Genomic DNA, 13,461 nt, shown 5'->3' with positions numbered 1-13,461 from the left:
ATGTGCTTTCGGCACCCAAGGGGAAAAAGGCGAATGCTGGCTGGAGAATTCTGGGAGTTGAAGTCCAGATATCTTCAAGTTGCCAAGGTTGGGAAACACTGCCCTAGGGCATCATGAGGATACAGTGCTGTTGGCTCCTTTATTTCATTCATAAATATTCTAAAGTTACAACCAACACGAACTACTTTATTATCATATCAGATTCTAACTGTGTACAAATGTGCAAATCACACACACGAGAGAACTCTTCAGTTATGAACAAACCATAATGTTTATTTCATAAGAAATCCTCTGCCCAATCATCGTTACGTCAGCATTGTGCTAATTAACAGATACTAGAAATCGCTGGCTACAAAAGAATGAAGCGACAGGTGGAATAATAGGCAGTTAAGAAGCAACAATACATTTCAAAGGTGTCACTCTTTGTAACTACAAAACCAGGCTCCAGGCACTGGGAATATAACGTTTTCACTCTCCTCTCCTCTGCCCAAAGAACCGTTTGTAGGCAGCAACGTAGCCATGGCGCATAGCGAAACGTTCACATGGATTGTAATCTTCACATTCCTCCCGTTGGAGTTCCTGGGTAGTTTTCCTTCGCTCTCGGATCCTGTCAACATAAACAGGAGAAGGGGATGAAAGAGCAGATTGTGCTCAGGGTGGAGGGAATTACTTGTGAACCTTTGGTAACCTAGTAGTATCCTCTTATTCTTCTTTTCTTCCTGTGCCATGGTTTAAAGGGCTTCCAGTTCTGTTCACATGTTTTGCCACGGAAGGTCTTTGAATAATCTTTTTAGGATTCTCAAATAGGGCGGATGTTTCCCAAAGTAACAGCTAAAATCTCTGTGAGTAGAATCTACCCATTAAAAACAAACTTGTGAATTGACTTTAGACCCATGTTCTCTAAATGTTGAAGCCATGAGCCCCACCGAGTTTGCGGAGAGGGGCGGCATATAAATCCAATAAACCTAACCTAACCTAACCAATAGCCAGGATAGCTTGATATTCAACAACAGAAAGTTTAGAACTAAGACGCCTTAAACAAGATCTAAGTATTGCCCACAAGATCATATGCTGCAACATCCTGCCTGTCGGCGACTACTTCAGCTTCAACCACAACAACACAAGAGCACACAACAGATTTAAACTTAATATTAACTGCTCCAAACTTGACTGTAAAAAATATGACTTCAGTAACCGACTTGTCGAAGCGTGGAACTCATTACCGGACTCCATAGTGTCATCCCCAAACCCCCAACACTTTACCCTTAGATTATCTACGGTTGACCTATCCAGATTCCTAAGAGGTCAGTAAGGGGCGAGTACAAGTGCACTAGAGTGTCTTCCGTCCCCTGTCCTATTGCTCTCCTATATCTCCTATACCTTTCCTCTATTCCTATATCTCTTCTATTCTTTCATTGATATATTCTATTCCTATATCTTCTTTTCTATTATTTCTTAGATATATTTTACTATGAGTATCTCCTCTATAACCTTCATCATGTATTTTACTATGTGTATATAGATATATACCCACTAAAATCCTCATTGTGTATTGGACAAAATAAATAAATAAATAAATAAATAAATAAATAAAAAAAAAAAAATAAACATCTGGAAAGTGTCAAATTTCCCATGTCTAAATTAGAATAGGGTGGGCAGCCACAGCCAATAAGTTACATTGAAGACAGTCTGTGTGCCTTCTGGAATCCTTAAGTTGTCAACATTTTTTTTATTATTATTATTATTATTATTATTATTATTATTATTATTATTATTATTAATTAGATTTGTTTGCCACCCCTCTCCGTAGACAGAAAATCAGAGAATAAGGTATCTATGGAAACCAATCTTTCTCAACTGTGTGAAATGACCATAGCAATGACTTCCGTCAAGCCAAAACAAATAAATAAAATAGTGTTGACCTCCATTCATACCAAAATGAAATAAAAATGCATAGTCTCTAACCAGCAACTGGCTGCCTAGACCTTAGGTCATTACCCCTCAGGAATTTTATAGAATCATCTTACTATTTTTGTGCCAAAATATCAGTAATCAGAACGGGCTTTTTATCACTGGGGGATACTGTTAAAAAGTTGCGTGAAGAAATGGCACTAGAAAAAGAATAAGGGAGAAGAGGGCTAAAAGAGAAATAATAGGATTATTGGGAAATAGCAGAACTGATTGATCGTGACAACCTATGACATCCTTCCCCCCCCCAAAAAATATTGTACATTGCGGTGGTTGTACCTTGGCTGTTAGTGGTTCTCAGCTATGCACAGGATAATCAGGTATATCAGCAATAAACCTTGCTAGATATTTTCTTCCTATTATTTGTTCCAATGCAAGTCATCATTCTTTGAGGAAGAGAGGCTTTTCCTCAAAGCAAGTCTTATATAATCTCTTATCTTTCAGATAATTTGCGTTCAGATCCCATAATTTTTTAGGATAGTAGAAGTTGGGAATCAGCACCAAGACACCAGGACCATTGGTTCTGAATGATCCTGAATTCTAATGAAGCATACCTTTCCTGCCAATAGGAGTTTCTCCTGTTCTCTGGTTGGGGTCTCATAAAGATGTTGGCGTACCTTCTGTTAAGGAAAGGACCTGATGGGAAAGAGATCAATAGTTAATAATTAGTGATACATGTCATAATCAAAATATATGAATCAAAAGATAACAGCTTGCTGTGCCCCCCCCCCCAATTAAGAGCCTCAGGGGCATAGTTCCCTCTAAGCTGAGCAGGTGAGCAATCGCTCACTTAAAAATCATCATCAACTCAGAGTTTTCCAAACCTGCCCAGAAGCCGAGAGGGAAATTTTATTATTATTTCTGTGTCGCCCAGTCCCGAAGGGACTGTCGCTCAGACACTATACTTTTCCGCCCACCCCAAAAAAAATTTAGAGAGAACACTGCTCAGGGGTGGAGGGGTTAGAGTGCAGTACTGCTAGCAGTTTGGCAGATCAAATCCCAGTAGACTCAAGGTTGACTCAGTCTTCCATCCTTCCAAGGTCAGTAAAATGAGGACCCAGATTGTTGGGGGCCTTCTGCTGCACGAATCCCAGCGACCAGTTAGGTCCCACAGAGTGGGTCTTCTCCGGGTCCCGTCAACTAAACAATGTCGCTTGGCGGGACCCAGGAGAAGAGCCTTCTCTGTGGCGGCCCTGGCCCTCTGGCATCAACTCCCCCCCAGAGATTAGAATTGCCCCCACCCTCCTTGCCTTTCGTAAGCTTCTTAAAGCCCACCTCTGCCGCCAGCCATGGGGGAACTGAGATACTCTTTCCCCCTAGGCCTTTACAATTTTATGCATGGTATGTCTGTATGTATGTTTGGTTTTATAATAAGGGTTTTTAACTGTTTTAATATTGGATTGTTATATGCTGTTTTTATTACTGTTGTGAGCCGCCCGAGCCTACGGAAAGGGGCGGCATACAAATCCAATAAATAAATAATAAATAAATATGCTTACTCTCTGTAAACTGCTTAGAGGGGGCTGTAAAGCACTGTGAGGAGGTATATAAGTCTATTTCTAAATGCTAAATGCTAATTCATCCTGTGTCCATGTCCTTTTGACATTGGTTTCCCCATATGAGCTAGCCAGAGTCCAAACCTATTATTTTCTTCTGTTCAAGGCCAGGCCTTCTGTTATTAATAAAAACGAATGGCTTTTCTGTTGCATGATTTTCCATGGGAGCTTCCAACTCATTAACCCCGCCTACACAAAGTATCCGAGGGAAAATTGTTTATTTTAGTGCAAATCCTGTTACATAAGCATGCAAAAGTCCAGATGAATGAGAGCAAGGATCTAACTAGTCCAACTTTTCGATACCTTGGGAAGCCAATAAAAAGAACACAAGGATAAGAAAAACCTTTAGGTTTTTGATCCTGCGTTTGAGTGTTATTCACTATGCGTATTAACTGGGCGGCATAGGAGTTGAATTAAATAAAAATAAATAAATAAATAAAGTGTATTGGGGGGGTTTTTCAGTAATTTGCTATCTCCAGAATGTGAAAGCACAATTATTTATGTGTTTTCCTTACTTCTTAACCTCCCATCTCAGCCAGATTCTTTTTCACATTTTCTTTCCCAACTTTTTGAAATAGTTCCAGTATTTAATTAGATCAGCAATCACCAGTCTATTGTGACAATATTTTATGATCACTCAGGGTGAAAGACTTATGATTAAACTAATGATAGAACGATTCTGAATGAGAATATTGACAAATAAGTTGTTTTGGGATGTAAGCTAATTTTACTACCATTTACTGTATTTCATGGCAAGCTTCGGTTTTTAAAAGAAAGATAAAATCAGAAAGATGCAAAAGAGGCCAGGATTTTTAATAGAATAGTATTGTGTGTACTTGACTCCATAGAACTGAAAAGAAGAATGTGTCTTCTGTTTTTCCTTTCATCTTCAGTAGCCCTTCCTCATTGCCTAAAGCAGTGTTTCCCAACCTTGATGACTTGAAGATATTTGGACTTCAACTCCCAGAATTCCCCAGCCAGAGAATGCTGGTTGGGGAATTCTGGGAGTTGAAGTCCAAATATCTTCAAGTTGCCAAGGTTGGGAAACACTGGCCTAAAGGAAAAATTGGGAATCTTAATTATTATTGTGCAGACAAAGGTAGAGGATGATTGCTTTGTACCTCCCTTGAGACAGAAAAATCCAGTTTTCTGCTTTTAAAGAAGGGGATTCCTGGGGAAAAAGAACTGTTTGAGGGAAGAAGACTAACCCTTGATATAAACCAGTTTTACCATAATCTTAACTTGTTCCAAGGATTCAAACAAATGGATTCTTAAACTGGCGAGGTCCCTAAGTCATCCTAAAGATTGTTATGTAATTTTAAAAACTGAAAAAAAGTTTTATGTTGCTGTAAAAGTAGTGGATAAAAATTAGATCTGGATCTAAAGAGGTTTAACCCACCCTCATGGAATACTTCTGTCCATATGCAGAAGTTGCGAGCGCGTGCACAAGCGCACGCATAAACTAGTAGTAAAGGGTTTTAGAGATTGCTATTGATACAGTTCTGAGAGAACTGTGGATATTATTTTCTGTCCTTTCAAACAGGCTTTTTTTCAGGCATAGATAAGCGGGGCTTCTTGACGTATTTTCCCAATGTGGATGAGATATTTGGCTCCCACTGTGTCGACTGGACAAGCTATTTCCTTGGTTTTATTTCTTGCCACCCTTTCTGTGACAGATGCTATTCTTAGTTTGTTCTCTAACACAACAGTTAGTGATATTAAATTGCAACCATTTGGCTCCCTAAGAGTATCACAAGTTTTGATGATAAGAGAACAGTTGGGAAAAGAAGATGGGGGAATCTTACTGGGCTGTTTGAATAGACTGAAGTCATGGTGAAAGAGTAGGGTTATATTCCTTCAATTGATTGAAAAAAATGATTTTTTTTGTAAAGTGGCAATAAGAGATCAATTCAGATTCCCTGCAAAACCCAAACAATTCAAGAACCATATACCATAATTTCTTACTTGTATATTCGTGTGATTCGATGCTCTCATGAGACTCTAAGAAAATAAAGAGAAAGTGATTTATTCAATCACAACACTATAAGAATGCAAACATTTAAACCAGCCTAGTGAACCAGATCAAAAATCTTTTTAATCTCCCAAATCTGTTCCTAAAGTTGTCTAATTAAAATATCCTCTCAGATTAGTCAATACAGAAGTTTAATTCCCAGCTTTGGCTAATGAATAGATTGAGCCACTTGTAGAATCAACTATTATTTTAAAAAATCTATTTATATTAGTGGATGTTGTAATAACATAGATACAGGTACAATTAATTTATCCATCGTGCATTTATAAAGAGTTCAATAGTGTGCAATTGTGAGATGATATTTGAGTCATAAGAACATCTGATTTTGGTTCATAATTAAGGCGTATTGCCATTACATATAGACCACTAAAAAGCAGACTCTTGCTTTAATTTACCTACAGGACCTAAAAGACTAGCTCTTATTTTGGGGTTCCTAAAGATATACAATTACATTAAAGGATTACAGAATATTTATGCAGACAGTTCAAATGGAAAAATGTTTTATGAATTACATTATTTTTATAAAATGCACCATCAATCCAAGAATAAATATACCTTGAGAACACACATCAAGTACTATTATTTCCACATCAAACAACTTTATAAAATCCTGTCCAGCATTAATAAAGCCATCAAGACATTGTAGGCATGAAAGACACCAAAAAAGGTAATGTAGCTCACACTGAAATCAATTATATCTAATTATTACTCATGGTTTGACCATTTTACACAATTGTATGTATCATGTTTCATATCAGGTTAGATCATGTTATTCTTGTAGCACAAGAATAATGAGTGAAGTGAGACACTCCACATTATCAACAAAAGATCAATAGAGCAAAAAATATTTTGGCAAGATAAATATAAGCCACTTGAAAGAACGTGTGTTTCTTTAGACACTCCAGGTAAGTGTAGCCAACAACCAAAATATTACATTGTCTAATTTATCTATCTAAATATCTAAAATTATCTAAAACTCTATTTATTTCATTGATATCTCTTTGTTTGATATTCTGGCCATCTCTAAAACTTCAGAAGGAAACATTTAGAATATCTCTGCAGGATAGGTTTTTTTTCCTTTGAATATGCTTATCAATCTCTCCATATTAAATCTAGGACTTTCTTCATCACAGCTGAAACTCAGCTAAACCAAAGAAATATCCCATATGCATTTTCTGCAAATTGCACTGTGCAATTTTGCAAGCTTATACTTTATTTATAAATTGTACTGCTTCTTAGTAAAGCAATTAACTTGGCTGAAAACACACATGGGTTACTAGCGAGTAAGGACAGAATGGGATGGTTGTAGATGTACAGACAACAAGTGAGCACTAGACAGAAAGTATCTAGTGTGAAGTACTGGAAAAAGAGTGCTAAGGAAGAAAGATACGACACAGAGATAAGTAGCAGTGAAGGGAAAATAAATGAGAATGTGTACAGAATATCCATGATAGACTATAGCCACCCGAACCCCTGAAAATAAGTATCACTTACCATAGCAGAAAGCTGTCACCATGAGAACAGCCAGTAGTGCAAGGATAATGAGGGTCCTCATTTTTATATCTGTTTCTTGATTTCTGCTCTTGCCTTCCTTTCTGTCTGTTTGGAAACTGGCCCCAAGCTCCAAGCAAGCTGCAAAATTTAGCAATTAAATATGTATGTTTAAAAGCAGCAGTAAGAAAACAAGAGCTAGCTGGATGGTTTGCCTGACACTTCGTCTCTTAAAGACTGTTGTAAAATATCCTCCCAGAGGTTTTAATCAGCCTCTGGTGGGAGTGGGCTTCTTTGCTTTCCCTCCCTTTTTATAGAGGGAGGGCTTCACATTTCAAACCAAGGTGAGATATTAACTCTGCATGTTCAAAAATACTGGATATGGCATAGAATTCCAGAGTTTAACCCAGTCCCATAGTTTTCTCCAAAGGAGAATGCTAACGTCCTGCCTGTCGGCGACTACTTCAGCTTCAACCACAACAACAACACAAGAGCACATAACAGATTTAAACTTAATATTAACCCCTCCAAACTTGACTGTAAAAAATATAACTTCAGTAACCGAGTTGTCGAAGCGTGGAACTCATTACCAGACTCCATTGTGTCATCCCCAAACCCCCAACACTTTACCCTTAGATTATGTACAGTTGACCTATCCAGATTCCTAAGAGGTCAGTAAGGGGCGAGTACAAGTGCACTAGAGTGCCTTCCGTCCCCTGTCCTATTGCTCTCCTATATCTCCTAAACCTTTCTTCTATTCTTATATCTCTTCTTCTGTTCTTTCATTGATATGTTCTATTACTATATCTTCTTTTCTATTCTTAGATATATTTTACTATGAGTATCTCCTCTATAACCTTCATCATGTATTTTACTGTGTGTGTGTGTGTGTGTGTGTGTCTGTGTCTGTGTCTGTGTGTATATATATATGTCACATGTTTTTGCTGAATTTGAAAATTAAGGATAGATCTATTTCGGCCTTATTTTGGCCTCATCAGCTAGCCATACCCTCACTGGAACTTGAACCTGCAACCTTTGCCTTGTAAGGCAGAGAATTAACCTCTAGGCTACAGTATCCAATCCTTTCAGCTCTGTACCAGGGAAGGGTTACATTTCAGAAGAGCACAACTGAAGTCTCCAAGGCCTTGTCTCTCCTGTGAAAACCTAGAAAGCAGTCCACAGAAGAAATTCTTCCTCCCAAGATTGCTGCCACATTATAGTGTGTAGCATTACAGAAGCTGAATATTATTAAATGCATGACTGAAGAATAACCATATAACTTAATACATTTCAGTGTAAATGTAGATGACATCAAATCAGGTTTATATTTCTGCCACATTTATATTTTTACCCTGGCCCAATGTCTTTTTGGAATATTTCCTTTAACAATTTATATTTTTATTTTTATTATCACATTTATATTTTTACCCTGGCCCAATATCTTTTTGGAATACTTCCTTTAACAAGTCACTAAATGCCAGACAGAGCCCTACATCAAGAATTTATTGAGGATTGCTGGTTTTCCTGTCCTTGCCACTTTCCATTAATAACTGCTTTCCTTAGCTGACTCCCTCCAGAAATGTTGGGTTGCAGTTCCCCCAAACCCAGGGAAGATACTTCTATACATTTGTTCTCTCAAAATTAACAGGGTTTACCATATCATCTTGTAACTTTCAACTCTTCCTTTCAGTGTTATTTTCAGCTGTTGACTGTTCTTCATACTTTTCTAAACTTCATATATCTATGAAGCCAATTAAGCAGGGTTTGGGATATGCCCAAGAAGGCAAATGAAGCACTTTTTAATATTGTAAGGCTTTTGTAACAAGGGATCTGGCATTAATAAAAACATGGATGAACACCAACAATTGATTACGAGTAAGCTCAGTTGACTTACTTAGGCAGATTGGAATTGGAAGCTACATCCAGTACTGCCCCACCCCTTTGATTTTTATATAATAAAAACTTATTTTCTCATTGTCCCCAAAGTGAATCTTAAAATTCCAATGTTCCCCACTTTATCTAATTACCAAGTTGATAAGCTTATATCTTCTCCACAAAACTACTGGTAGTGTGGAGACCAAGAGAAAATTCTCCTCCCTCTAGGAAAATTAGTTACTAATAAAAAGAGTTTTACTATAATGACCTTACTGTAATGATCTGTCTAATACAGTGGTTCTCAACCTTTCTAATGTCGCGACCTCTTAATACAGTTCCTCATCTTGTGGTGACCCCCAACTATAAGTTTAGCGCCAATTCTTCCAACAGATCTTTAAGCTGATTGGCAAGAGGTCAGAGGGACACCCCCCTGTAAACACCTGATTGGTTGGATTGTAAAAACATGTTCCAAGATGCCAGAATAGAAGCTTTAGTTGCTAACACCATTGGAAATTTGTCTTTTCCCATGGTCTTAGGCGACCCCTGTGAAATGGTCGTTCTACCTCCAAAGGGGTCCCGACCCCAAGGTTGAGAACCACTGGTCTAATAGATTTGTCCTGAAGAGGGGTATGTGTTTATGTGTCCAATCTATGTAGCAATAAAGCTTTTCTATAAAAATGTGACCAATAATGAGATTTCTGCAATAAGCACAATTAAATGGTGTCTAACCATTTGTTAAGTCTTGATTCTTGGCAAAAATTCAAGATCATGGTTTCTCAGTCCCTTGCCTAATGAAAATTCTAATGGTTTTGTAGACAGTGACATGCTATAGCAGAACTATCAGAAGAACAGTTTCTACATAAAGTGAATATGGCATCATTATGTCTCCATCATATTAATAATGAATTTTCAACCAGGTTTCAGTCAATTGTGCTTCTACCCATTTCTATTTATGGTTTCCTAGTTGTGAGGACTTTCCCATCATCTTGGTTCTTGTAACCTTCCAACAAAGATAATCTGATGTAGCATTTTGCCAAACCACTGTAATTTCACAGCTCTTTAAAAATGCAATAAAAGCAACTTGGCAGCTACTTCTCCATAATTATTATTGTGAGTAGTATTGAGGTATAGAACATAAAATAAACTTATGAATGGAGCTGGACTAGGCACTACCTGTCCAGAGTTTGTTAGAAATAGGGCAGCCTAGAAGAGCTATAAAATAAAAGAGGAAGGAAATCAAACAACAAGCCAATTTTCCCTGGATTCGCTAGAAAGTATTCTCAGAGTTTTCAAAGCCAATGGAAATGAAGGCTTCCAAACTGTGTATGCATAAAAATGAATGTGGGCATATGTCCAGAATACTGTATAACATATCCATATGCCATATGTTTTCCCCCAAATAACATTCTTTCAAGGCCATTTTCATCCTTGAGATGACTAGGGATGTGTATGAAGAAAAGTATCTATCCTGAAGCACATGTACTGGAATTCCAGTGTAAGGGATTCTGAGTACATAACATCCTTCTGCTCCTTTTAGCCCTGCATCTCTGATATTAAAGTAGCAAAAATGTCCTTTAAAATATCAACTTGCCTTGGTAAAGACTTAAAAACATAGAAACATAGAAAACTGACAGCAGAAAAAGACCTCATGATCCATCTAGTCTGCCCTTATACTATTTCCTGTATTTTATCATAGGATGGATATATGTTTATCCCAGGCATGTTTGAATTCAGTTACTGTGGATTTACCAACCACGTCTGCTGGAAGTTTGTTCCAAGGATCTACTACTCTTTCAGTAAAATAATATTTTCTCATGTGGCTTTTGATCTTTCCCCCAACTAACTTCAGATTGTGTCTCCTTGTTCTTGTGTTCACTTTCCTATTAAAAACACTTCCCTCCTGAACCTTATTTAACCCTTTGACATATTTAAATGTTTCTATCATGTCCCCCCTTTTCCTTCTGTCCTCCAGACTATACAGATTGAGTTCATTAAGTCTTTCCTGATATGTTTTATGCTTAAGACCTTCCACCATTCTTGTAGCCCGTCTTTGGACCTGTTCAATTTTGTCAATATCTTTTTGTAGGTGAGGTCTCCAGAACTGAACACAGTATTCCAAATGTGGTCTCACCAGCACTCTATATAGCGGGATCACAATCTCCCTCTTCCTACTTGTTATACCTCTAGCTGTGCAGCCAAGCATCCTACTTGCTTTTCCTACTGCCCACTTGTTTATATTCTACTCTGTTCTATGTGGATTTTATCAGTTGACTGTATATCGTAGCTAACCTGGCATCTCTCCTGGCCTCCTGCTGAGAAAAACAACTGTTATTGGTGGGTGGCAGGAGAAAGAGAGGCAAAAAAAGCTATTGGAAGAGTTCTGAATGGGAGAGGACAAGGCATCACAGAGAGATTTCCGAAGCCTCAAGGTGGTGGAGGGTTCTTTGCAAAGAGATCTTTGCTTTCAGAGGAAGCTGTCAGGACATGCTTGGAGAGAAAATAGTGGCTCACCACAACCACCATCTGTGGTTTATCTGATCTTTTCTTCTATTTATTTTTATTTTATTTATTTATTTATTTTGTCCAATACACAATGAGGGTTTTAGTGGGTATATACATATACACATAGTAAAATACACGATAAAGGTTATAGAGCAGATACTCATAGTAAAATATATCTATGAAAGAATAGAAAAGAAGATATAGTAATAGAACATATCAATGAAAGAATATAAGAAGAGATATAGGAATAGAAGAAAGGTATAGGAGATATAGGAGAGCAATAGGACAGGGGACAGAAGTCACTCTAGTGCACTTGTACTCGCCCCTTACTGACCTCTTAGGAATCTGGATAGATCAACCATAGATAATCTAAGGATAAATTGTTGGGGGTTTGGGGATGACACTATGGAGTCCGGTAATGAGTTCCACGCTTCAATAACTCAGTTACTGAAGTCATATTTTTTAGAGTCAAATTTGGAGCGGTTAATATTAAGTTTAAATCTCTGGTTTGCTTTTGTGTTGTTGTGGTTGAAGCTGAATTAGTCGCCGACAGGCAGGACGTTGCAGCATATTATCTTGTGGGCAATACTTAGCTCTTATTTAAGGCGTCTTAGTTCTAGGCTTTCTAGGCCCAGGATTGAAAGTCTAGTCTCGTAGGGTACATCTTCCTCTTAGATTGTCCATCCATCCATCCATCCATCCATCCATTATCATGCTTCTTGTGAAATGCATAGAAATCTGGAATGGCTTTTTTAAACACCATATTTTTATTTCAAGCATCTTTCTCACAGCATGCCTAATACTTCCCAAAGCAAATAACGCAAAGTTTATTAAAGCAGGATAAATTTTCAGAGAAAAATCTGTTTTGATCCACATGGACTTGTATCATCATTTTCATTAACTTCAATAAGCAGTGCTTTGGGGTTGTATTGGTCAGGGTTTATAATTATTGTTTACAAAATTATTTGCCAAATGATACTATTTTCAAGTTTGAGTCATAATTAACGGAAATATGTCTTAATAGTGTTCATTAAAATTAACCTGGCTAATTATCGGCAGCTTATGATGTTGCTAAAATCAGAGGTTAAAGATGATTAGGGAAATATAGAATATGTGCTAATATTAAACCATTTTAATTCTAAGCAAATTATATAACTTACCTTCTTTGCTGCTGAATTATACTTCTCATCTAACCAACTCAGCCTGCTTCAAATATTAAGGTATCCTGGGAATTGTAGTTTAGCCACAGTATTAGAGTCATATGCTCCTTATCCCGATTCTAAGCAACATATCATTCAATTTTGAAGCTCAAATAAAACCCAGGAATTTTTTTTGAAAAGGAACATTCAGATCCACTCTCATTTCATATTTCTTTTTCTCCTAATACAATTATAAACCAATATTTCTAGTATTAATTCCAGCACTTATTTTCGCTAACAGTCCTGCATTTTAATAGAGTCCTTTGGAATTTATCCTGTTGAAAATATTCCTGATCACAATATTATAATATATACACCTTTTCCCTTCTTTGTTGCTATTGATATTGCATATGCAAGTGACTGGTACACAGATGTTAGCCAGGCTCTGCATACTCACCCTAATATAATGATCTGTGGTGTCCTCTGTTATATTAGGGCAGGTTCTCTTCTCCCGATGTTCCTAGACTCTACACGGGTAAGTGGAGGCCTTTTTATGTATAATAAGTGACCCCTCCCTCCCATTCTCCATGCAGCCTCCTCCTTCAGACTGCCACCCTCTTTTTGAATATTTCCATCTCTCACTCAGGAAATCAGAAACCTCAGGAAATGAAAGCAGGAGAGTGAGTGGGTGGGACAACAAACACTAGTAGCTGGTGGGGGTCAAAGCCACATCTTGGGGGCAGTGTGGGCTGCATCTAAAACACACAGGGACTTTGAATAGAGGCCTGGAAAGCAAATCACACTTTTATACAGGGACTCTGGTCCTCCTTCTATCCTTCAGTAATCATGCTCTGGAGCAAAGTAGTCCTTTAAATGCTTAGACCTTAACTTGAGTCCT

At 37.6% G+C, this 13,461-nt stretch overlaps 1 protein-coding gene across 1 annotated transcript; it reads right to left on the bottom strand.

Moving 5' to 3' along the window:
- Nucleotides 1-247: 247 nt before the first annotated feature.
- MGP (matrix Gla protein) lies at nt 248-13,203 on the bottom strand. The gene is made up of 5 exons (XM_070754795.1): nt 13,021-13,203; nt 7,051-7,188; nt 5,490-5,525; nt 2,523-2,604; nt 248-607 (listed from the first exon to the last, which is right to left on the bottom strand). Exons 2-5 carry the CDS (start codon nt 7,109-7,111, stop codon nt 469-471), a joined length of 318 nt encoding a protein of 105 aa, XP_070610896.1. The 5' UTR covers nt 7,112-7,188; nt 13,021-13,203; the 3' UTR covers nt 248-468.
- Nucleotides 13,204-13,461: the final 258 nt, after the last annotated feature.

This window comes from Erythrolamprus reginae, chromosome 6 (assembly GCF_031021105.1).
Source record: "Erythrolamprus reginae isolate rEryReg1 chromosome 6, rEryReg1.hap1, whole genome shotgun sequence".
Classification (NCBI taxonomy): Eukaryota; Metazoa; Chordata; class Lepidosauria; order Squamata; family Dipsadidae; genus Erythrolamprus; species Erythrolamprus reginae.
This window is presented reverse-complemented; position numbering and strand designations above follow the sequence as displayed.